The following is a 26,433-nucleotide window of genomic DNA, read 5'->3' on the forward strand; positions in this document are numbered from 1 at the left end:
TGCATGAACAGATTGTTGCATGTGTGGGTGAACTGCAGCGGCATCAGCGATGGGGCATGCATATTGCTGATATTCCTGAGGAGAAGTGTTGGCATCCTAGGGCTCCAGTTGTGCTCTTTGCAATGTGATTACACAGCAGCTATGGAACCTCTGGAACCTTTTTGGGTGGAGACTTATAACTCCAGGTGTCACTTTAGCTCCTGCTATTAAGACTGACACTTAAAAAGGGCACCCCTTCCACCGCAAGGGGCCAGGCAGACCTTGAAAACCTAGGCCACAGGTGTAGCTGAGTGTGTTTTCGTCCCTGACAGTCATACAGGTATAGTCATAACATGCACCCTAGCAATGTGATTTCTACCAGTGCAATTCACAGGAGGCTGCAGTAGTAGCCAAAATCCAAATCTAAACAGTCAACGCACTAGCATCCTTATGAACCTCTGGGTTCATCTAATTTTCCTTCTATTGATTACTCCTCTCTTTATTTCCCTTTGCCAAGAAAAGGGTCTGTGCACACGTGTATGTAATAAAAAGGTAAGCAATGGATTCCATAGCATAACAACTCAAAGCCTATGTGCCAGCCAGCTGCAGGAAAATCAATACTCTTGTTAATTGAATGCAAGCCTCGTAAATCATTGGAGGGAAGGGAAATTAAAAGTACTTATGGAAACCTCCTGGAGAGCTTATTTACTGGGCAAGGCAAATATTAGCTTGAATGGGAAATGATAACCCCTACTTATTAGGTGTGTGGAAGGAAAGGAGGAGAGAGTGTATTTGTGTATTTGAGAGACTGGAGGAGAGGCTGATTCAAAAGATGCCCATTCCTAAGGAGTTAGGTTGTACTGTGGTCTGCCAAGTTTTGGGAGCCACTTGGAAATTGGAAGATAGGGAGAAGGTTCAGATGAGACACTTGATGTCAAGAAGCATGATTGCCTGGGATAGTACCCTCCCATCACCCCCACATACAGCGCATATGGGGACATTACTACTCCCCAGCCCACCATAACAGATAGCATAGCAAAGGCACTATGTGCTAATGACCAATTAATCTTGAAGCTTAATTACTGCCAGAACTCAGTTAATTTCCACACACTTTAAGCATTTGTTTCTGTAATAGTTACATGACTCCTTATTCCCCTTGTAATTAAAGTCTTGCAATCTGACACTTAATGGGTGACATTCCCACATCCTGCTGTCTGCCAGCTTGGCTCTATTAATTCCTAAATTATTGCCATTGATAGTCCAGCTCTAGATAAATTGCTGCCAGACACTACAATCCTCCCTGAAATATGGCTTAGCCTTTATCACCATCTCCAGACACTTCCACATTTTACTTCTGGGGGGGTGGGGGGGGAGGTGGGAAGTATGAAAAAACATTGCAGAGTAGCTAATGGAGGAGACTAGTGAAGCAGCTCTGGCACAAAGTTGATATGTGACCTTGGGCACAGGCCTCCTGTATCTCCATTACACCTGTTCTAATCTCCCTGCAGGGCTTTGTGGATTAACTGATGTTTGCAAATGCTTTGCAGTTTGAGGTACTAGGCAGTCAGCACTCCCTGTATTCTCTTCCTGACTGTGATACTAACTGGATGGATGAGCTAGGATAAGTCACCTCTGTGTCTAACCTCTTTGCATTGCTTTCCCCATCTGTACTTCACAAGGGTTGTCCTGTGGTGTTATTAATGGCTGTAAAGTGCTTGACAGTCTTCAGATGCAAGGTGTTGCGTAGTGTCCACAGGTAAATAAAGCGGGTCTTGAGTGACTTCTGATGAAAACTGCCCAGAGATAAAGGTGGGTATGAATTGTATTCAGTGCCAGTGAATACGGGAGGGAACAGCATTGTGTTCAGTTGGTGGGTGGAATCCATAAATCGGTCCCTTCTGACATGAGGTGGCCTTAAATATGTACAGTCTCTGGCATGTTTCACAGCATTGTTATTTTAGCAATTACAGTTCCCCCTCCTCCCCTAAGGACTCCAGTTATAAGACCAAAGTGCTCCATCTCTAGGACCAGCTCTTTGGTTTTAGTGAGTGCAGCACTTAAGCATGATGGGAAAAATAAATGAATAAAGTGCTTGAAGCTGAAGGGAGACAATAGAGAAGACAGCAGTGAGTTTTTCTTAGAGCCCAACTCTTTCCTGGTCTGTTCCCCTTGGATGTATAAACTCATTCTTATCTCAGAGGAAGAAAGAAAATGTTTCTGTTGCTCAAGTTACATGGGAACCTGCCATTTTCCTTCAGGCCCCGCCACCACGTCCGTTCCATATCACTTCTGTTCCAGCACGGGCACATGTGGAGTTAGCTCAGTGGAGCCCAAGGCAATTGAGTTGGGAAAAATATGGTGCGGGAGAGAGGAGAAAGGCGCCTTCCTCTGAGTAACCATCTGGAATCACAGTTTTCTGCCCCTGGGTGGGGATGGGGAAACACATGGGAGAAAAAGCTGGGGTCCCTCCCTGGCTTGCAGGCAGTGAAAGCTTCCCTGCATGTGGTTGGTAAAATGTTTTTTCTTTCCCAGGAGGGAGTGGGAAGTCGCTTTGTGACTGGGAGTGTCTGGACACAGACTCACCCTGTGACACAGCAGGAGGCAAAGTGAATGAACTCATTTCCATTGCCCCTACAGAAACTGAGGATGCCTTTGCCTGTGATTGACATAGGGGGTCATATTGTCACTAATAATTAGTATGGTAGCACCGGGGAGTGTTCCCCAGTGTGCTAGGTGCTGTGTATTCTTACAGGAGGAGATAGTCCCTACCCTAGAGAGCTCGTAGCCTAAGCTAGGCAAGGCAAACAATGGCTGGAAGGGGAAACAGAGGAGTGATGCAACTGGATGAAGTCAGGACAAAACCCCCAGTTTCCCAAGCCCCAGTCCCACGCTCAGACCACTACTGTAGGCTGCCTTGCCCATCCCTTCGGTGTCCATGCTCTACTGCTGTGCATGTCATTCAATTCCTGCTCCTTGCTTTGGCTTTGCTCATTCCCGTTATTCTCCAATACCTGGCCATCCCCCACTCTCCACCAGCAAAATGTTCTCAGGCTAATTCCTTAATAGTCTTCCCTCTCCATTGAGTTTGTTTTCGGCCCGAAATGGCAGTGTGCTGGGAGCCCATTTATCACAGGGCTCTGCAAATGAGGCTTCTCTACACATTAACGGTCTGGGGCAAAGTGCCGACTCTGGCCTTTTGGAGCCAGGACTCATCACATCATCTCAGACAAGTCACACACAAAAGCCCCAAGCTTTCTTCAAGGGCAGAGCTGCTGTTAATAGGCTGAGCAGGGTACTCTCTGCCCCTTGGCCTGGCCCTGAGCAAAACTGTAGTAGAGCAGGGAGGCTAGAGCTGTGGTCAGTGGTTTGGAGAGCACTGGAAACAGAAGAGGGGAAGGAGAAGTGCAGGGGAGATGGGTGTGCAGGGCTCTTGAAGTCTGCTCTGACACTAGCAGGGCTCCTTTGATTTCAGTGTTGCTACTCCTGCTTTATCCCTGTGAGGGTATGTGAGGGAGCCTTGTGCCACTGCCAAACTGGGGACTAATGCCAGATCCTTTCCCTAGGGATAGGTGTGTGAAATTTCCAGCTGCCATGGGGGAGAAGAGTCACACAGAGATCTCCAAGCTGCTGACAGAGAGGGAGAGAAAGAGATATAAAGTGCATTGTAACACAGTGAGCAAATAATAGCACTAACCCCTATGAAACATATGGTGTGAGAGATGGAGAAATGCATGCCAGACTGAGGGGCTATTGATCATGGCAAGTTAGTAGATACTTTATTAAAGTGATAACTCCCTGGTGTCCTCCTTGGGTATAAACCACTGCTCCTCCCACAGGGAATTCTTTCCTTATGCCCCTTCTTGCATCCAAGTAATATGTGGGCCAAATTCTCAGCTGGTGTAGTGCCACCACTCCAGATTAGAAATCATAAAATCATACAAAATTAAGGTTGGAAGGGACCTGAGGAGGTCATCTAAGCCTAACCCCCTGCTCAAAGTAAGACCAGCCCCAACTAGATCATCCCAGCCAAGGCTTTTTCTACCTGGGTCTTAAAAACATCCAAAGATGGATGGTCAGGCCGGTCAGTCTCACCTCCATCCTTGGTAAAGTATTCGAAAAAATTATCAAGGCTCACATTTGTGAGAGCCCGGCAGGACAAATTATGCTGAGGGGAAACCAGCATGGGTTTGTGGCGGGCAGATCGTGCCTGACCAACCTAGTCTCTTTCTATGACCCGGTTACGAAACGCCTGGACACAGGAGGAGGGGTGGATGTCGTATACCTGGACTTCAGGAAGGCCTTCGATACGGTATCCCACCCCTTACTGGTGAACAAATTAAGAGGCTGTGATGTGGATGACTGCACAGTCCGGTGGGTGGCGAATTGGCTAGAGGGTCGCACCCAAAGAGTCGTGGTAGATGGGTCGGTCTCGACCTGGAAGGGTGTGGGCAGTGGGGTCCCGCAGGGTTCGGTCCTTGGACCGATACTCTTTAATGTCTTCATCAGTGACTTGGACGAGGGAGTGAAATGTACTCTGTCCAAGTTTGCAGATGACACAAAGCTATGGGGAGAAGTGGACACGCCGGAGGGCAGGGAACAGCTGCAAGCAGACCTGGATAGGTTGGACAAGTGGGCAGAAAACAACAGGATGCAGTTCAACAAGGAGAAATGCAAAGTGCTGCACCTAGGGAGGAAAAATGTCCAGCACACCTACAGCCTAGGGAATGACCTGCTGGGTGGCACAGAGGTGGAAAGGGATCTTGGAGTCCTAGTGGACTCCAAGTTGAACATGAGCCGGCAGTGTGACGAAGCCATCAGAAAAGCCAATGGCACTTTATCGTGCATCAGCAGATGCATGACAGATAGGTCCAGGGAGGTGATACTTCCCCTCTATAGGGCGTTGGTCAGACCGCAGTTGGAGTACTGCGTGCAATTCTGGGCACCACACTTCAAGAAGGATGCGGATAACCTGGAGAGGGTACAGCGAAGGGCAACTCGTATGGTCAAGGGCCTGCAGACCAAGCCCTACGAGGAGAGACTAGAGAAACTGGACCTTTTCAGCCTCCGCAAGAGAAGGTTGAGAGGCGACCTTGTGGCTGCCTATAAGTTCATCACGGGGGCACAGAAGGGAATTGGTGAGGATTTATTCACCAAGGCGCCCCCGGGGGTTACAAGAAACAATGGCCACAAGCTAGCAGAGAGCAGATTTAGACTGGACATTAGGAAGAACTTCTTCACAGTTCGAGTGGCCAAGGTCTGGAACGGGCTCCCAAGGGAGGTGGTGCTCTCCCCTACCCTGGGGGTCTTCAAGAGGAGGTTAGACGAGTATCTAGCCGGGGTCATTTAGACCCAGCACTCTTTCCTGCTTATGCAGGGGGTCGGACTTGATGATCTATTGAGGTCCCTTCCGACCCTAACATCTATGAATCTATGAATCTATGGAGATTCCACCGCCTCTCTGTGTAACCTGTTCCCGTGCTTTACCACCCTCATTGCGAGAGAGTTTTTCTTAATATCTAGCCTAAACTTCCCTTGCTGCAACTTGAGCCCAGTGCTCCTTGTTCTGTTGTCTGCCACCACTGAGAACAGTTCAGCTCCATCCTCTTGGGAACCCCCTCCAGGTAGTTGAAGCCTACTATTAAATCATCCTTGAGTCTTGACTTCTTTACACTAAATAAGCCTAGTTCCCTCAGCCTCTCCTCATAATACATGTGCCTCAGCCCTTTAACCATTTTGTTGCCCTCCGCTGGACTCTCTCCCATTTGTCTATATCCTTTCTGTAGTGGGGAGTCCAAAACTGGACGCAGGACTCCAGACTGTTATATTCATAACCTGTTTTATGACCAGGTTACAAAATGCCTGGACACAGGAGGAGGGGTGCCTGTCATATACTTAAACTTCAGGAAGGCCTTCGATACGGTATCCCACCCCATACTGGTGAACAAGTTAAGAGGCTGTGACGTGGATGACTACACAGTCCGGTGGGTGGCGAATTGGCTAGAGGGCCGCACCCAGAGAGTCGTGGTGGATGGGTCGGCTTCGACCTGGAAGGGTGTGGGCAGTGGGGTCCCGCAGGGCTCGGTCCTTGGACCAATACTCTTTAATGTCTTCATTAGCAACTTGGACGAGGGAGTGAAATGTACTCTGTCCAAGTTTGCAGATGACACAAAGCTATGGGGAGATGTGGACACGCCGGAGGGCAGGGAACAGCTGCAAGCAGACCTGGACAGGTTGGACAAGTGGGCAGAAAACAACAGAATGCAGTTCAACAAGGAGAAATGCAAAGTGCTGCACCTAGGGAGGAAAAATGTCCAGCACACCTACAGCTTAGGGAATGACCTGCTGGGTGGCACGGAAGTGCAAAGGGATCTTGGAGTCCTAGTGGACTCCAAGATGAACATGAGTCGGCAGTGTGATGAAGCCATCAGAAAAGCCAATGGCACTTTATCGTGCATCAGCAGATGCATGATGAATACATCCAAGGAGGTGATACTTCCCCTCTATAGGGCGTTGGTCAGACCGCATTTGGAGTACTGCGTGCAATTCTGGGCACCACACTTCAAGAAGGATGCAGATAACCTGGAGAGGGTCCAGAGAAGGGCCACTCGTATGGTTAAGTGCCTGCAGACCAAGCCCTACGAGGAGAGACTAGAGAACCTGGACCTTTTCAGCCTCCTCAAGAGAAGGTTGAGAGGCGACCTTGTGGCTGCCTATAAGTTCATCACGGGGCCACAGAAGGGAATTGGTGAGTTTTTACCTGCGTAAACTCACTGCGTACTTCAGCCTTTTCTGCATCATCTGTCACTAGTTTCCCTCCCCCAGTCAGTAAGGGACCCCACTTTCCCTGATGTTCCTTTTGTTGTTGACATACTTGTATCCCTTGCTAGCTGCAACTCCAGTTGTGCTTTGGCCTTCTTGATTTCATCCCCGAATGTCCAAGTAATACTCTTGCACTCCCCCCTAGTCATTTATCCAGTTGTCCACTTCTTGTAAGCTTCCTTTTTGTGTTTTAGCTCACTGAAGAGTTCCCTGCTAAGCCAAGCTGGTCTTCTGCCATACTTGCTAGTCTTCCTGCACATCAGGATGGTTTGTTCCTGCACTCTCAATAAGGCTTCTTTAAAGTACAGCCAGCTCTCCTGGCCTCTTCTTGCCCTCAGACTGGCTTCCCAGGGGATCCTGCCCATGAGTTCCCTGAGCAAGTCAAAGACTGCTTTTCTGAAGTCCAGGGTCCTTACTCTGCTACTTTCCTTCCTTCCTTTCCTGAACTCAATCATCTCTATCCATTTCTATATTCCCCATCAATTCTTCCCTGTTTGTGAGCAGCAGGTCAAGAAGAACACAGGCCACGTTTGGCCTCTCCAACACTTGCACCAGGAAGTTGTCCCCAGCACTCTCCAAAATGTTCCTGCTTCATGTGTTCAGTTCAGTATTTCTACTTGCCTATAAAACATGCAAGGGGCAAAGCCAGCCCAAGGCTGAGGGAAGAAATAGCAAATGAATGGAAGCTATGGGGCTTCCCCCAGCCAGAGGTCAGTGTACAAAATTGACGGCATAGTCTTGCATAGTCTTGCAGAGTATGCTTTCATCACATGGGGGAGTCTTGTTGACTGGTCAGTCCCACCCAGTGATGGACTTGTTCCCTGTGGCTGGTAGCCCTCTGCACCACTGGCTTCCCTGGCAATCCCTCAGTAAAGAGAGTCTTATAAGACTCTTTTTTGCTCTTAACCAAAGGATGATTTTCTTAAGCTTAGAGCACAACAACTTATAAATCTTTTTTTTTTTTAAGTGAAAAATGCTATGGAAGAGCAACATTATCTTGTATTGAATTGCTATAATGCTATTATCTGCCTTGCGCTGTCAATGCACTCAGTCCTGCACAAAGCAATATCTACATAAATGTACTTTAATATATGCAATATAGATCAAAAATATGTTGCTTACATTTCAAAGATTTTAAATATGATGATGTCAGGAGTAAACAAATGACTCTGAATGATTCATGTTGGCCTTCATCCTGGAATTGAGTCCAGAACCCAGAGTCTGAATGGAACCCAACAGGGGTGAAATGACGCGCGCGTGTGTGTGTGTGTGTGTGTGTGTGTGTGTGTGTGTGTGTGTGACTCATATAAAATATGAGTCTTTACTTGTTTACTTGACTGGGACATTATGAGTGGTCTCACCCAGTAGAGTAAAACCCACTTTAATCAACAGAATAATACTCCAGAATCAGGATTTTACCTCTTCTATTATTTAGAGAATCGAGACCTTCGTTTATGAATTGAAACTCTTATTTGTTCATTCTGTTCACAAGTAGCTTATAATTTCCTAACTGCATTTGTTTGGAAACATTTTACTGGATGGTATTGGCAAATTCTTCCTTTTCAGAGTGATTCATTGTGGCTGTATGATATTGGAGATGGTTGAAATAATGGGTCCACCTTTTCATAAACACGCATCCTTTTTTCTGTGAGTTGAAAGACTCACATGCACTGACAGTATTGGTCACTTGGTTAGTTTTGATTGGTTTTGCAGATCACATGTTATTGATTCCTTTTCCTAACTGGTTGAATGTAATTCTTAGAAACGGATGAGTTCAAAAGTGAGTCTGCATTGAACATCATCTAATACTTGTTTAAATTGAGCTGTTTCAAGAAACATTCCTGCCATGAAATACATTTGCTAGGTTATTTGTAGAGAGTGAATACAAAAGGAGCACAAATACAGCCAGAGCAAATTCAGTTCTTTATTCAAGTAGATATTCATGGAGAAAAAATTGAACTGTTTACCATAACCCAGTTATATAATGAAAAAGATTACAGAAAATAGAGATTCTGAAAAATACATTTGAATCATACTTTGTCTTGTAATATTTTTATTTTGAATTGATTTGTCAGAGTTTCCTATGGAGCATAAGAATAATAGTTATATTATTCGTAAAGCTCTTCTCATCTATGGTTCTTAAAGCACTTTGCAAAGGGGGGTGAATATTATTATACTTGGGTTTTATGATGAGAAAAACCAAGACGGAGAAGCTCAAAGGGACTGACCAAATTTCACTCTGGAGCTATTTGGCAAACTGTCTTCTTAGTGCCTGAACCACTGGGGCACTTTCCTTGACTTTTCTGCTTCCTTCAGGTTCTGATACCACACTCACCACTGTAGTATCACAGCATCGTCCAGCAATGCATTAAACAGCGTGGCTGACATCCTTAACCTGCTGTTTATTTCCCCATTCTCTCCCTAAGGGGAGAGGCGTATCCAGTGGAAGGTCTTGTTCTGGTAGGAATGTTTTCTAAGTATATGTTCCTGTGAGGAAGGGCAAGGTCAAAGAAATGCTCCCTGCCCTTAGAGCATGTCTTGGTGAGCTTGGTGATGGCCTTAGATCTGGAGGAGTTCATTTCACCATTTTGGGCCAGGTCTTGAGAAAGCTCTTCTTCCTGCGCAGATCAGTATACCCTTATTGTAGAGCAGCCCATTATGCCTCAGGGATGAAGCTGCTCACTTCAGTCTTCACCTCAGGGCTTTGTGTGCTACTTTTAGAGATGCTGGGCTCAGTTCATGGAGTACATTGAAGATAAGGGCCAAGACCTTCAACTCTATTTAACTTTCTATGGTAAGTAATGAAAACAGATGGACAGGGTTGGTGTGCTTGCCAAGGCCTGAGTTGTTGAGAAATGCTGTAGCTCCTAAATACTGCAGCTTTCATGTGTAGGTAAAGTAAGCTAAAAATGTATGTCCTGGGAGTAAGCCTTTGGTCCTGGGATCCTACAATACGAGTCTACATGGCTTGTAACATGTGGAAAATATATTTAATCATACTAAATAAACCTTATTGTTATTGCAATTATAATAATATGATATTATAAAGCTTCATATATAATTAACTGATCTATATGAGGAGGCAGTGTGGTACACAGGTTAGAGAAGAAGGCTGGGAGTCAAGATTCCTAATCTCAGCTCTTCCACTTCTAACCTAGACTCTGGGCAGGTAACAGTCTCTGTGCTTGGTTTCCCTCTTTTTTCCTTTTTTTTTTTTTTTAAAGGCAAGAATAAAATCCAGATTTGAAAAGAATGATTTGAGATATCCTGGTGAATGGCACTATACAAGCATTAAGTAGGTGATGTTCTCGTTTAGAAAGCCTTGTTTTTTCCCCATCTGTATTGTTCTCACCAAAGTCGCTGCTTTTGGCAGTTAATAGCTAAAATTTCTGGATGAGGAAATGAGTACGTGTGGGGTTTGTATTCCAAAGACAGCATGCGAATAGAAAGAGATTCATCTTTTCATAATGCCCCTTTTATAAAAGGCAATAAAGATGCAGTACCTTGTAAACGGGTAAACCTGCTATAACTAAACAGCTTCTGTGAAGTCAGAGACAAAGCAGGGAGAACCAAATTAATGTGTTAAAAAAAGGAACGGAAAACTCAGCCTAAAGCTGCATTATATGGCAAATGATCTGTCAGTGGGGAAAGATATATTTTAATAGGAGTTTTTGAAACAAGATAAATACTGTATACTGTGTATTATAACCTGAGGTGTGACCTGAATCCTAATCAACGCAAGGAAATATAAATCTAAAAATAATAAAGGGAAAATCAATATTGATGCTTAGAAGTAAAAGTACTATATTTGCAGTAGTAAATGTTTTTAAGGTCCCAGGGAAATTTCATTCCAAAAAACCTACAGTAATTTACTATAGTTTCAGCAGCCCCAGAACTATTTTATGGGATTTATATTGTCACTAAAGAAGAATTTGTTTTTAAAGGCACATGGCTGTTCCCTGTATACTGGTACACCTGAAAACTGGTGGTTACCCCTTTATTTAGACTGGACTAGTAAATACTGACGTTTCAGCTGTGATATAATAGGACATTTCTGTATAGGCAGCATCTAAGGATGTTGTTAGCTGCTCTACAAAGAGATAGTAAGATAAATGGTCTGGTTGTCATTTACATAAAAGGCTTGGACGTACGCTCACACTGCAGTAAGTTAAGAGATGAGGACAGAGTTTTGGTCCGTGTTAACCTTCCTTCTACTTGCTTTTACCCTGAGGAAAGTGAAGAAACATAGCCCTATTTCAGTTCATCACTTAAGCCTCACACAGGCCTTCAAAGCAGAGTTTAAGGGAAGTGTAATTGGTCTGTAGGGCTTGTGTTGATGTACTGCACAAAGATGTGTTTTGGCCTTGGTCAGTAGTTCTAAGTCTCCTTCTCCTTTTTGGTAATGATTAATGGACTTAAAATGTTCCTCTTGTGCTCAGTTATCACGTACCAGGGTAAACCACTTACCTCTTCATTCCCAGTGCCTTGAGTCATGATAAATAAAGTGGAATGTTCCACCAATCGGCTGCAAAATCCTTTGCCCTCTATGAGGGCCAAAGTTTAAATATTTTATTTTCTTCTCCTCTGTTCAGGTTATAAATCATTTTAATGGTGGTTTCAGTAATTTATGCTTAACTTTTTTGTCATCTGCCTAATGGCTTAGATCAAAGCTGGACAAATTCAGAAACTTGGACTCAAGTGCTTTCTCTAAGGCCTTGGCAGACGTTCATTTGTAGAGCTATAGAGTGCTTCAGCTGCCTGCACATCCCAGTGGCAACAGCTGTTGCTGCCTCCACGGACCAACCAGCTCTTCAGCGACAGATCAGCTGGTTGGCGGAGCAGGGCACCAGCAGCTCTGTACCAGCTCTGCTCCCTGTGGGTGTCTGGAAGTGGAGGGGAGAAGGCAGAGCACTCTGGGATGCTGGGGGTCTGAAAGGCAACATGAAACTATTGACATGTTGCATGTAGCGCTGCACAAGGTGGTGCTGCAAGGAAGTTCCTGTTTGTGGCAGTTCCACCATCTTTGTAGCACTACAAACAGCCTGGCCATATGGACACTCACTTTTTGTAACACTAGAATGGCGACAAAAATATAAGCACTGCAAAAGTAACGTGCATCCAAGGCCTAAGAAATGGTTATTTTGGATGAACTTGTGCACAAACCAAAATGACACAATAGGCAATTGACACAAGATTTTGCTTTGTTCCTTTATTTTGAAATAACATTTTCAACAGTTGTTTGCTGTAACGTGACAAAATGCCAAGGACTGTGACAGACATTTTCTGTCATTATTCAGCTCCAAAATCGCTACAGAGAGCATATTTCCTTGCCTTTTTGATCCCAGCCATTTCAGTTTACATTTCATTATGAATAACCTTAGCACATTTTGCAGTGAGTCTTGCAGTACAAGCAGTGTGACATGGCTTTCTTGTTAAAAGAAACAGAAGTGTTTTTTTGCTTGAGCGCGATGATCAAAGATTTCCGAATTGTGTGTTTTTATTGCAGGAACCATTGCGGGTTGCTAGAATTGGCCGTGCTGTTTGGGATGAATACATCCTCACTTGGTGCAGATGGTGGCTTCCAATGGGGTTGTGAGGGTTTACCCCAGTTGGGAATGTAAATGTTATTGGAGCCATACCGATCCTCATTTCATTTGAATGTGATGGTTGACTGGTTCTCAGGCCTGGCTGAACTGAGCTGGTCACAGGAAATGAGAGGCAGGACAAAGGTGGCCTTAAGCCCTTGTGGCTGTATAATTTTCTGGCTGGTTCAGACTTCATGCTCTGTGTTAGAGCAGTCCCAGGGAGGAGGGAGAAAGTAGGGTCACTTATGGCTTCAGGAGGCCATGCTAGAACTTGAAAGGCTCTGAGGCATAGAGTTACTACTTCCATGCTCCTGTTCATCTTCCTTTGATCCTTTCACCTAGACTGGTGCCAGAGAAGTTCCTAGATGTCCAGATCTACCAGGTTAATGTTCTCCTAGTGGTGTTAGAGCAACACAAATGGCTCTACCAGGAGATAAGTATTGGGTTAATTATTACTAAATTCAAAAGCTGGCTAAATGTTTTTTGATAGCTTCTTCCATTTAATAATTCCCCATTTGTGATGGTAGTTGGACATCTAAGGTCACTGACACATGAGTCAAGAGGTAAAACGCGAGACATAAACTTGTAAACAATGTATGATGGTAGATGTACTTCTGAAGGTGTGAGGAAAGAGCAGGCACCCGAGGGCAAGATAAAATAGCCTCAGACTCATCCACAGGTAGATGTACCCCTGTTGTGGAGCTGATAAGATGCTTTTAATGGATGTGTCATGTGTTTGCAGCTTTTAAAAAATCTTGGCTTGCCTCAGGTTATCCAATTTATGTGTCCGTAGTTATGGCTATGTGTTGGTATTTCTTTTGCTTCTTGATGGGATGAGGATACAGATTTAAGGGTGAGATTTTTCAAAAGCTCTCTCTGCTGATTTACCAGCCTGAGCTGTCTTACCTCACTGGAGCTATGCTGATGTGTAACAGCTGTGGAACTGGCCTGGTGCTTTTGTGTGGACAGCTTCCCATGGTTATAAGAAGATTCTCATTATTTCAGTATTCAAAACAACTGGCTGTTAAAATTGACACCCTGGATTAACACCCTTCACTTGGTTGTAATGTGCTAGGGAAATGATGCCCTCTAGCTTTGTATATATGCAGTTTTAAAATCCAGAACATGTGATTCACCAATGGAAATAGGAGGGTTCAATTTTGATGGTCATAAACCATCCTGGAAGGAAAAATGTGGGCTGTTTTTTGCTAGAAAATGGACTTTAAATCAACAACTGAAGCGGTGTTGGTTCATAAAACTAAGGGGATTTTTAGCCTTGAGGACAGAGGCACTTTAAATTCTCAGCCTTCAGGTTCACTGATCTGCTCGAGAACAATCATAAAACTTTAGTGAGTAGGACTCCAAATCAGAGCATATTTTTGCACTGAGATAATTCAAGGCAGTCCTTTAGTTTTTGCTCACTAGTTATGACACTTTCTTACATTTTAATGATTTGGAGAGCTACGAAAAATCTTATGACCCCAGACATTGCAGGAGGGAAAATTGTTTACCACGATACTCGAGCTCATTGAGATGTTGTTGTCTGCAGCTGGAATGGAAAGGAAAATGGTTGAAATAGAAAGATTGCCCCTGTTAAAAGCCTCTCAAGAGCAGCACTTCAGAGGCTCAGATTTCATCACCTTTCCCCAGGCTGAGGCAGATTTGGATTCACATTAAAACCTTTTTACATTGATGAAGATTGTATAGGTTCTTTGATGAAAAGGAGAATAAAACCCATGGTATTGGTTGCTCAGCCCAGTTCAGCAAACCCCTTGACTGCATAGGTTAGTCCCATTTCAGTCAATGAGATTTAAATATGGGCTTAAAAAGGAGGATTTGCATTCATGCTTTGCTGAATGGGGCTATCAAAAGGTGGAGATGTCACAGTCTGATCCGGAAGGTACAGGACATGGGGTTTCTTTTTTGGATGGGACCCTATTTCCCTGGATCCATCCAACCCTGGCTTTTCATCAGCTGCTTGACAGGTGGATGTTTGGTGGGACTTGTTGCTGTTCCCCAGTTAAGGCTCTGCACAAGACTAACTCATGGAGCCTTTTTATTTTCCCTCTGTTCAAAATGGATTGCTTATCTATATGTTGATGGCAACTGCTCCTTCATTTCATGGCAAATGCCACTGCCGGAATAGTAATCAGAACCTCTTCTCTGCGTAGATGGCTAGGTCATTACATTTGGGGGTCAGCTATTATTTATTTGCAGATTAAATGTCCTCTGGCTATACTAAACTTGAGAGCACAAATGTCATGTCCTTGCTCTTTAATTACATGCATGCTTCCATGAGAATGCCTTACAACTGCATGTTAGAGGCAATGCCATCTTCATTCTCAGCATAGCAGGTAATCAACAGAAGAAGGATGAATTTGGTGGTAGTGGGAAGTTTTAATGGCACTTACCAACTATTTCTGGGGGTTCACAAAGCTGGTCAACCCAAGCAGCGTACATGTTTGACAAGGTCGTCATTTCTTCTCTCTCCTTTTACCTCTGTCACAATTCTCACACACTTTCTCTGCTTCTCCATTTTTTTTCACCTTTTCTTCCTCATGATTTTCCTTTCTTCTTTCTATTTGTATCAAATAGCTTGACCAGTTTTAGCAACCCACAAGTGTTCCTTCAGTGGAAACAAATGTAATTCAGAAATCTTTGTTCACTAAGCAGATTGCAAGCCTGGTAATTTTAGGAAGGCGTTTTCAAACAGAATGTTTGAAAAGATTTGAAATAAGAGAAACTAGGTCTCCTGAACATGCACTTTATATATTTTTCTCTCTCTCGTGCCAACACACATGGATGCATGCACACACACACACACACACACACACAGGAAATGATGATGGTCAAATCCTTCAGTCTTTACTCATTGAAAACTCCCATTCCCACAAATGCCAGTGGAATTTTTGATGGAGTGAGTACTGGAGAACTTGGCCCATCGCTGTATCCTGGAGCATTGCTAAAACTGCTGGTACGGGCTTCCCTTGGTATTGTAGTTCACAGTGTGGGAGGATAGATATTTTGGGCAGGAAGCCCTTCTTACTCTTTCTAACAAGCTTGGATGCCTTACAGGAAGGAATAATGTTTTCAGGGTTTATTTATTTACTTTTCAGGTTCCAGCCAGCAGTGGGTTTGATGGAGAGGATCCAAGCTATTGCTCAGAATGTCTCTGACATTGCAATAAAAGTAGACCAGATTCTGCGCAACAGCCTCATGAATGGAAAAGGTAAGAGTGCCTTGTGGTTCCTGACCCTCCATCTGTCCTACACACTGGATATACCCATACGCAGAGCAACATTTTAGTGCCGCACAGATTTTTTAATGGAAAATTGTTCCATATCCAACCACAAAAGGTTTGGATGAGGACACAGGAATTTGGATGCTGGACTTGTTACCCAAATCATTCATGTCTTCAAAATTAGACTGGACAAAATTAGACTGGACATCCCCTGAGAATGGGCTGCCTGGCAAGATTCATAGTACTTCCTGAATTTGACTGTGTGAATTTATTGCACACACAAGGTGGAGAAGTAGCAGGTCTGGGAGCCCTGTCCCCAGAGTAGGTACAGCACAAGCAAGAACACTGCTTGAATACACTTACTGCTTCATCAGTGAGTCTCCGAATTCACCTGGCAAGCCCATGTTGACGCCTAGAAGGGCAGTTCATTCTGCACAGCTGAGTCAGGACAAGGTCTCTCGTTGTCAGGAGTCAGCAGTGACTTTGGATATCTCATTTTTGAGTGCCCAACTGAAGACAATGTAACGGGGCTTGATTTTCAGAAGGCAGGTGCTTTAAGGTGGACAGGAACACGCTTTTGAAAATCTTGGCCTTAACTTCCTTGCTGGAAATAGTGATGCAGAGCAGTACATAGTGTCATGGATATATAGCCACTGGGAACTGAGCTGAGACTCCCAAAACTTTTCTCATTTTCAGAACAACACCTAGATCAACCCTATGTTAGGTATTTCTAAGATGCCCATCAATCACGCAGTTAATCCTGGCCTAAAGGGGGAGGCAGGCAGTCCTCTAAGCCGTATTCTGATGGGTCCATGGAAGATATTCTGGTATCATTTTGGCTCTGGTCCTACCCAGGAGGGAAAAACCCTCATATCTCCAAAGGTATCCAGTTTGGATCATCACACATTTTGGACCACCTGCACAGTGGAGGATTATAGAGTGCAATTTTCAAAAGAGTCCAAGACCCTTTGAATATTAATGAGTTAATGCTAGTAAAGCACCCTGACCACCTAATCAAATGAGCCTGTAGTACAGGTCCCCCTCCATGCCTGATTCTACTGGTTTGCTACAGCCCCACCTATACAGCATCAATACAAGCTGTTGCAACTCATGCCTTTTGGGTCACAAGATCCCCCATTCAACCTCTCGTATGTCAGCCAAGATGGTAGCCATCATACTAATATTCAGAATTGCAAAGCTGTTCCCTTAGTAAGCCATTACTTGCAGGACAGACATTTATAGTCTAGTATACACACTCCCGTGGTGTGATGAGGCACACCACAGCACACTCCTAGTGTGTATAAATCGGCTGTTAGATGCACACCCTGGAGAATGCTATTGTGCTTCTAAAATAATTTAAAACATGTATTTTAATCATGCAGCTGTAATACATTCATTTAATATTAATCCATCTAATATTAATCCTCCACCACAGGCTTGGTCTCTCAATCATCTCTTATGAGCAAGAACAAAAACAGTTAGGGCTTAAGGTGAGCAGAGAAGAGAGAAAGGACAAGTCAAGAATGTCCTAGAGCAGGCTTCTGATCCACCAAGGTTTTGCAGTGACCTTTTAGCCACAGGTATAGATATAAAAAGTATGATTACTCTATGCAGCCATTTGGTTGGGGGTCACTGAATGACCAAATATTTCATCTCAGGGTGCTCCCACTCTTAAGTAACACCCCCCTTCCCCACATTGGGTTCCTAAACATGCCCCTTAAATTTTTCCTAATGATAGGACAAAATCTGATCTAGAGCACTACTCTTAGCAAAGCACCCAAGGAATCAGCATGTGAGCCTGCTGCCTTTTTTGTCTCCCTGCAGAGCTGGAGCCGTTACCTTACTGAATCAAATCAGATGCCTTGAAATGGCAAACACGTTTGATTAAAAACCCAAGATTAATGCAGCGGGCATGAGAGCATTTCATGAATGACTTCCTCGGCATGTGCTCCGGCCGTCCCTGGAGTATGAAATATTTATCATCCTGCTAATTTTTCTTCCTCTGGCCAGGGAAGCTGCCTGTTCAAGCAGCCTCAGCTGTCTTCCCCTCCATGCTAGGATGGGTGTAGGGAAGGCAATAAAATATTGTCCTTTCCTATTGTAATATCAATATTTAATGCCCATCTATATTATGGAACCATGATTTCTAATGAACACAGGCAGCAAAGACCTTATTAACAGCATAAATAATTGCACAGTTGCTGGTAACATGGTAAAGCATGAAACACTTGAAAAATACCTGATCTCCCCTCCCCTGTCATGTTTCCTACTCTTTGCTCTTTGGCTTATGAATGATGGATGGCAGACCAAATGTGGGCCAGGTCACTAGTGACTGAATGTTGTTAACAGCTAACAGGTGCTCAGCAAGAGCTCAGTTGGCTGTTTCTAAATCAGCTCCCAGTTAGTAGGTGCTCCCATCATTAAAATGAACTCTCAAAGGGTGAAGTAGACCTTTCCAAAGGGGCCTGTGTCCCCATTTGCCCTGCTCCTAGTTTAAGGCTTGGTTGAAGGAGTTCTGGGAGTTGTAGATCCCAGGTCTTGTGCAATCAGTAGGCTTCCCAACAAGGAATACTGGGAAAGGAGACTGTACAGGAGGCCATGCTCCCCGGCTGCTGGGAGCATTAGCACTGTAGGAAACAATGAAGTCTTCCCAAGAAAGGGAGACTTTAGAGCAATGGAGGTGGAATGTCAGATAAGCAGGACCTGTGCAGTGAAACTCAGTGCTGCAATAGGTAGGAATGAAAACAGATCTAATTGCATTCAGAATTAAATACAAAAGTCAGAACATGTACATTTCCCATAGTTGCCCCTTCCCCCCAACACACACACACTTTATTAGTGGAAGAGAAAGAGAGCTTATTATTGCCTTTCTGGTACTTGGTAAATAGTTTCATAGTTGGTGGGGTCGGAAGGGACCTGAGCAGATCATTAAGTCCGACCCCCTGCCATGGCAGGAAAGAATGCTGGGGTTAAATGACCCTGGCCCGGTGTCTATCTAGCCTCCTTTTGAAGATCCCCAGGGTAGGAATGAGCACCACTTCCCTTGGAAGTTGGTTCCAAATCCTAGCCACCCTGACTGTGAAGTAGCGCCTCCTGATGTCTAGCCTGAGTCTACTCTCCGTCAACTTATGGCTGTTATTCCTTGTTACTCCCAGTAGTGCTCGGGGAACAGGGACTCTCCCATTGCCTGCTGGTCTCCCTTGGCCAGTTTATAGATGGCCACTAGATCCCCTCTCAGCCTTCTCTTGTGGAGGCTGAACAGGTTCAGGTCCCGTAGCCTCTCCTCATAGGACCTGCCCTGCTGCCCCCTGATCATGCGAATGGCCCTCCTCTGGACCCTCTCAATGCTGTCCACATCCCTCCTGAAGTGCGGCGCCCAGAACTGGACGCAGTACTCCAACTGCAGCCTGACCAGTGTCGCATAGAGGGGGAGGATCACCTCCTTGGACCTGTTCGTGATGCATCTGTGGATGCATGACAAGGTGCGGCTAGCCTTCCTGACTGCGTCCTCACATTGGTGGCCCATGTTCATCTTGGAATCAGTAATGACTCCAAGATCCCTCCCATAAATACCCATATACTGCAATGAGGAGTGCCAGTAGGAAAACCTAGATACATTGTGTCTACTGCTTCCAACATATCTTGAGAACAACTTGCCTCCCAAAATCTCCCATAAGTTAGGAGCTCGGAAATACCCCAAGAGCAGCAGATCTTGCAACAGTAACTGGGTCTCAGATCTTCAACAACAGCTTGGTGGTAGGCCTGTGCGAAACGGCACTGTTCTGTTCTGACTTCAGTTTCAAGGTCTGGACAGAGCAGTGTTTTGTATCTAATTTCATTTTGAGTCGAAATGGTCAGGCTGTTTTGACGCTGTTTTGATGTTTCACCTGACCATCGGGCTGGGGAAAGGAACTCAGCCTAGCTGGGCTGAGTTCCCATCCCCAGCCACACGATCGGGTTGGGGAAACTCAGGTGGGGGAACAACTCAGGTGGGGGGTTGGGGGAACAGGGGTGGGGAGTCACTGCCCCCAGCGCAATCTAGTGCGGCAGCCCAGCTGGGCTGACTTCCCGTCCCCTGCCAGATCTTGCTCCAGGGATGGTAAGTCAGCCTAGCTGGACTGATTTCCCATCCCCAACACTATGGTCGCAATGTTTTGACTAGCCTCATTTTGTTTTGAGGCTATTTCGACACCCTTTGTTTCGCTTTGTTTTTGCTGTTTCAACCTTGAAATGAGTCAAAACAGTGTTGAAATGAAATGGCAAGCGAAATTTTGTGCAGCCCTATTTGGCAGATGATAACAGCACAGAATACAAACCCAAGCTGACTTTGTCCCTTCTCCAACTGCAAACCCCAACCCTGAACCCAGTGCTTGAACTAAACACGTACATTGCTTCTTTGGCTCCATCCACTTGTTAAAATGTATTGGGGGCTAAAAGCAGCTTTAGTTAGTTATGTGGCCTCTCCCTAGGGGTGTTGCTGGAGTCTCTAACTGAGGGAGAAGGATCTCTGCCAAGTCTGCACTGCGAGTCAGTGCCTGCTTCAGTACTCTGACTCTGTGTGTGCGTGTGTGTATGTGAGAAGGAGAGAAAGAGAGTGTGAGTTTCTCTTATGGCACAGGTTGTACCTGAGTATGTTGGCAGCAGTAGCCCCAGGGGCCAGCTCTGACAGCTCAGTGGGACAATTTTTATTGTAGCTTTACAGTATGTGCCTGCAAGGCTGTCAGGTACTTCCTTGGATACAAAAGTCTGTTTACAGATTATTAAAAGGCAGTGCAGGGCGTGATCACAGGCAGGAGCTGGAACCTGAGTTCTGCCCTAGACAATGCCCAATAATTTGGGCTGAAATACAAGTTGTAACTAGCATCATGCCCAATAGAAATATGAACTGATGAAAGGACAAGGAGGTCCAGCAGACAAAGAAGGAGATTTAGGACTCTTGCCTTTGCCTACACTTCCTGTGGGACCCTGAGCAAGGCTCTGTACCTCAGTTTTCCTGTCTGTAGAATGGGTGCCAAATCCTTCCCAATTCCATGGCTTTCCGTGGGACTCATTCAAGCTGGCAAGGTGTGTTCAGAAATATCCCAAGAGCAGCAGAGGAGAAGGAGGCTTGTTTTTTTGTCACACACATTAGTACTGGCTACTGAATGGCAACAGGTGGAGAGGATTGGTTTCTAGGTAGTGACAACTGAATACCTCTGGTCAGCACCCTTCACCCTAAGTCCTGGAGTTTTCCACTATTCGAATGAAGTGACCCACTTCTCCCCATGCCTGACTTCTCTTTCTGCAGTGGTTGAAGGTAGGCGAGACCAGTGTGAGGCACCCAGAGACCCCAAGTACCCTGACTGCTCTGGAAAAGTGGAGGTGAGTTGTCTCCAAGTGGTTCTTAACCTAACCCAATTTCAACGTGCTTTCCTGTGGGGTGATGTCAAGGTGCACAACCTAATTGTTGCAGATTTGCTATTTCTGTACCATTCTTCTCTAGGAAAAAGAGTTGGGGATGAAAATGGAAATAACTGTCAGTGGCATGGAATAATTGCCATCTGGGCATAGGAATTTAATGTAAAACTAGAAAAGCAGCAGTCCATGGAGTGGAGGGTGCAGAAATGCCTGCTGTTCCCTTCAAATCCAAATGTACTTCTGTCTCCCTCTGCCTGGGTACATTTGTTTCTGGCTCGATTACTTTTCAAACAAGAGAGAATGCAGTGCTCCAACTCACAGAGTGCCAGAAGATCAGGAGGCAGAAAAGGCCATGTTATTGCTGCAAAGGGAAAACACAAATCAAAACAGCTCATTGATACTGGAGCAGAAGAGACTCATTTAGTTTTTTGCCATGAGCCTTTGTCGTAAGGACCTAATTGGGTGTCTGATTTATCTGGCCATGCATTTCTTTTTGGTTTAATTATTTGAGTATGAACAATGTGAGGTTTCTTTTTAAATATATGGAGTATTGTCTAGTTTCTGGGGAATAGTCTAAACACTGCAAATGAGAAAGTATCTCATTAAGGTAACGTGACCCTGGTCTCCAATAGTGCATCCTATATAATACAGTTTGCTCTCTGTACCTGGGAATAGGCTTGGCATTTATCCTGGGTCATGATGGCAGTAGTTTGAGATGAACCAATTAAAAGTTCCACCTGCCAGCCACCCACTTTGCTTTAAGTTATGTATTATTTAGTTTATGGGCAAAAATATTAAAGAGCATATTAATAAGACACTACGGCTCTGCTTTTACATTCTCCCAGCACTAACCATCATTTCCTTCCATCTTCTTCTAGGGCTTGGTTAAATTTTGAGTGTAATTTAATTGTCGAATGCAGTAATTCGATCTCCTGTCTGGATGATTGGTGTGTTTTACATATTGAGCGCATAGACACGTCTCCTGAGTAGATTCGTTTTTGTAGTTAAATTAGAAAGAGGCTGGCACAAGCAATTCCAGAGGATGATAGATCTGTGCTGAGCCTTGTGGTTATTCTCCTGAATGCAAAATCACCCTTGGGGAACTCCAGTACATCTCTGTCTCTTTGGATCTCAATACCCTCTTCTCCTTAGGTTATGAAATCCAGAGTTGTGTTTCCAGAGCAGCAAGGCTAACAAGGAGTTGTCACCACAGCGTTTTGTTCTGAATTTCCCCACCCTTTACCTGGACTTTAGTGGTTCTGCCCCTGAAGAGCCTATGCATTCCTGCCAGAGCTGAATCAGATGCAAAGTCAAGGAGGAACCTTCAGTGGAATTTCTCTGTGTTTGGTATTAATCCTACCAAAGTGATGACCAAGGAATCCCAAACACTTTGTAAAGCCATGGACTAGCTCTATTCAGCTGGTGTAAATCAGTATGGTTTCAATGCTATTAGGACTGTGGCACTGTCAGTGAACCTATGCTGATTTCCAGCAGCTAAGCACGTGCCCATTCCTATCCTCTCCCACTGCTTCCAGTTTCCCCACAGAAAGGTTCCCAGGGTCCCTGCCTATAACCAGACTTACAGTGGTCACCTACTGGTGTCTTAGTGGGAACAGAGGACCCTGAAACATCTGTCTAGCATGCCAAAGGCCCAGTTCCCCAGCTTGGGGATTGACAGAGGTCATCCCTTTGAATTGTGTCTTCTCCTGCTTTCAGTGGATGAGGGCCAGGTGGACTTCTGACCCCTGCTACGCATTTTTTGGTGTGGATGGCACAGAATGCTCCTTCCTCATCTACCTCAGTGAAGTTGAGTGGTTTTGTCCTCCGCTGCCGTGGAGAAATCAGACAGCAGCCCTGCCTTCACCCAAGCCACTGCCCAAGGCACAGGTAAGGTCAGTGCAGGCATGTGAATCAGGCCAGCACCATCTTTTAGGAGTATTTCTCTGAGGGCTGCTGGATTCAGTCTCTACGTAGTAGACTGAGAAAGGCAAGGAGATGCAAATGGTACCAGAAGAAAACCTAAATGAGGGAGACCATTGAAACAGAGGGCCTTGTATTATAGATGCCTAGAAGTTCATATTAGATTGGAGGCATTATTAAACCCACAAGCACAGCCTTCTACTGTAACACTTGGCATCCGTTATAATGGGCTGTAGCACTGCTGTAGGAAAGGCTGAACTCAGTGCCTTAGCTTCGTTCTCTTACCCTAAGCCAGGGGTACTCAACCTCTAGCCGACAGCACCATGTCATCTGACCTGTGGAGCTCCCCATGGGTCTAGAAATTTGGTGGCAGGAGAGCAGAAGATGGTAGTGCCAGACCCACGGGACCCAATCCTACAGCGGGGGGGCAGAAGGGGGTGGTGCTGGCTCCATGGAACTCAGTCCTGGCGTGAGGGAGGCAGGAGGGGGCAGCACTTGGGACCCAGTCCCAGTGCCTGGAGGTTGAGAAGGGGTGGTGCCAGGGACCAGTCTGGCCTGCAGACAGTCCAGTCCAGCCCATAGACAGGCTCTGGGATGCTCATTTGGGGAAAAAGGCCGAGCACCACTGCCCTAAGCCATTTGTCTGCTGAGATCATTCAATTGATAGCACCTGTGACTACCTGCTTGCTGCGCAGACAGAAATGACCACATTTCCACACATGGATTTGGTGTTTTCAGAATCTGCAGTGCTAGTGATAGATTCCTCATGTCTGGGGGGAGCCAACCCATTAGTTACAAGAAGGCAAAATACACTTGGAGAGCTGGTGGACACAAGCTACACATCAAACTGAAGGTGTGATAGTGGCATGGGTAGGCCTGCCCTTGCTGGATTTAATCTCTCCAGCCTGGGTACCACAGGCAGTGGACCCCCGGTAGCAAGCACTTCAAGATGTCTGTGGACTCTGGGTCTATGCTGTGGCTGCTGCTCTGTGCTGAAGCCCAAACTGCTGTGTCTTCACTGCATTTTTACCTATGCTGCCTAAACTAAAGCCAGTGCATGCAGGCCTACTTCTCCTGCAGTCGCACCTTCTTTGTCCTGGGTGGGTCAAGCCTCTAGCTTTGATCAAGTATGTGTGAGAGATATAGGATGATTGAGTGTTTTGCCTGATGACTGTTTCACTTAATGCCAGCACTTTTGGCTATTCCTCTGTTCTGACTGGAATCACAGGAGCGGGGTGTCCCTGTGCTTCTGAGTGGACATTTTGGAAGCATAAGGACTAACTAGCAGAAGTGCCTCTTACCATGGTCTGGGCTTCTAAGGCTCCTGCCTACAGCAAGACTGTCCTCAGGTGGAGACTCCTCACTTGCTCTCCTCCATTCTCTAGTTAACTTTCTTCAGTGCCCTAGATGCATTCAATTCATTGCACCCAGCTCTGAAAGTCTGTTCCTCTTGCTAGGTCACTGTGGATATGGCAAGGGTAGAGAGCTGATGTCAATAAGAGAGAAGTTCCTTCTGTGTAGTGCATCAACCCTGTCCCTGACTGCTGCTCACCTTGCCCATATGTTTCAGAGAGACTGGGAATTGGACTTAATGAGGGACTTCTGCATTAGTCAAGCTTTCCCTCCAACCTCCTGCTAGAACTTGGCACCTCTGAAAATATCACCTTACCCAAGACCTGAGTCTTCCCCACAGGTGACTCCTCCTCACAGTGAGATGTCCAGAGCTCATAGTCCCGTCTGGCAGTAGTTGTGCCCCAAGAGTTCCTCTCCTAGATGCCCTCCCTGAGATCCAGCAGGCCCTACACTAAAAAAAAGCAGAGTCTGTGTCTTTCCTAGGCAGCTTTTCGGAGCGACCTCTCTTACCTCCTTGAGCTGATTGGGAGCGGTAAGGAATCACTGATCTTCATGAAGAAGAGGATCCGGCACTTGGCCATGCAGTGGATTCTAGCAACCCGACGCCTGGAGCAGAAACTGAAGGGCAGACGGAGGGATCAGAAGCAGGTATGAGATGAACTGTTTGTGGGAGCCCTTTGTCCTGGGCTGTTGGAGAAGTTGCAGTGCTCATGATGTGGAAGAATGATATGGCAGCAAATAGGAGGCAGTACAAAACGTTGGGAGGAGGGTACAATTAGCCTGTGTCTTTGGTGGGCCAGTAGGGGGCGCTTCTGTGCTGAGCCACCCACCTCGCTGCACCCAACCACCTACCAAGCTCCAAGTGCCTCCTCTGGGGTGCCTCACATCTGGCCAACCCCCTTCCTGGAGCACACCCGCAAGCCTGGGGTAACCGCTGCCACCACCCAGGGGTCTGATCTTTATTCGGGCCCTGTGCCCTCTGGGGCACACAGGCCTTGTAGACCTTGAGGATGCTTGATCCACTGCAAGAACGTGGAATGCTTCCTTAAGCCTGGAGCACAGATAGTAGCCTTCCTTAGTCAGACGAGCATAGGGAGCATAATGCATGCCCCAATCCTTCTCCCAGCAAGTCCACCAAGCTTGTTATAGAGGAGAGCTTTATTGGTTAAAGAGGGTAGGCTTGGGGAAGGGTACAGGCTAGAGAAGTATCACAGAATAGCCCAGAGCAAACAGTACCCGCTTAGTCACTTTTTGACATGCCTCTGCATTACAGTAAGCTATATTTCTAGATAAGTTTCAGGTAAGTTACTCACATGTTCATCTGCAGCGTAGAAGAGCTCCAGAGGTTGTGTTTACTCCATGTTCTCCAATATGGCTCCCCCGCTTCCAGGAAGAAAGGACCCTTAAATAACCTTTCTGACTTCATCCCTTGGACCAACCATAGATCAGTATTCTCAGACCATGGCTGACACGGGTTGGTCAGTTTAAAAAATGTCAGCACCCTTGGGTGAGAGTTTAGGGTTACACAAGACACAGGACGAGCAAGTCCCCCCCCACCCTGGAATTTGCATCCTTTTTACCATGGAGACTAGGTGCCTTCCACAGCTAGAGTTTGTAACCAGAGTGGGGGGGTTTGGGCGGTAGCCCTACATCAGTGAGACAGGCCGGCAGAGAGGTTTATTCCTCCATAGTGCCCACCAGTAAATTGACTTTGTCTGTCCTTTGAAGACCGTGGGCAGGTCGCTAGGTGCATTCAACCAACCAACATCTGAACTGAACTCTGTATACATTCAACCAAGCCCTAACCATCATCTGCACTGAAAGCCAAACTGAGTGTCTGGTAGGGACACTGGCAGTCAGGGCTTCTTTCCTCTTTCTGGGCAGACTATCCTAGATCTCATTTATGGGGAAGTGAAGACTAAGCCAGGAATCCAGCTGTTGACACTGTGTTGGGTGTAGATATAGGCTTTTCTAGGGCACCTGGTTCCTTATGTAAATAGGGAAAGGCCATCCTAAAATCCATGGCTGAAATTCTATGGCACATTCATGTTCATTATGCTGGCAAATTGCCCTGATCCTGGCTGGTGTTGAGCATCCACAACTTGATCACATTCAGTGGGTCCAGATCTGAGGAAGGGG

General features: G+C 45.7%; 1 protein-coding gene across 1 annotated transcript in view; it reads left to right on the forward strand.

Moving 5' to 3' along the window:
- The window catches only part of MGAT5B (alpha-1,6-mannosylglycoprotein 6-beta-N-acetylglucosaminyltransferase B), a 179,682-nt gene that overhangs the window by 78,345 nt on the left and 74,904 nt on the right, over positions 1–26,433 (forward strand). The window contains exons 4-7 of the mRNA XM_019494448.2: positions 15,500–15,612; positions 20,912–20,985; positions 22,738–22,908; positions 24,778–24,942. Coding sequence (XP_019349993.1) covers positions 15,500–15,612; positions 20,912–20,985; positions 22,738–22,908; positions 24,778–24,942 — 523 coding nt within the window. The remainder of the gene's footprint in view (positions 1–15,499; positions 15,613–20,911; positions 20,986–22,737; positions 22,909–24,777; positions 24,943–26,433) is intronic.

Source organism: Alligator mississippiensis, chromosome 8 (genome assembly GCF_030867095.1).
Source record: "Alligator mississippiensis isolate rAllMis1 chromosome 8, rAllMis1, whole genome shotgun sequence".
Classification (NCBI taxonomy): Eukaryota; Metazoa; Chordata; order Crocodylia; family Alligatoridae; genus Alligator; species Alligator mississippiensis.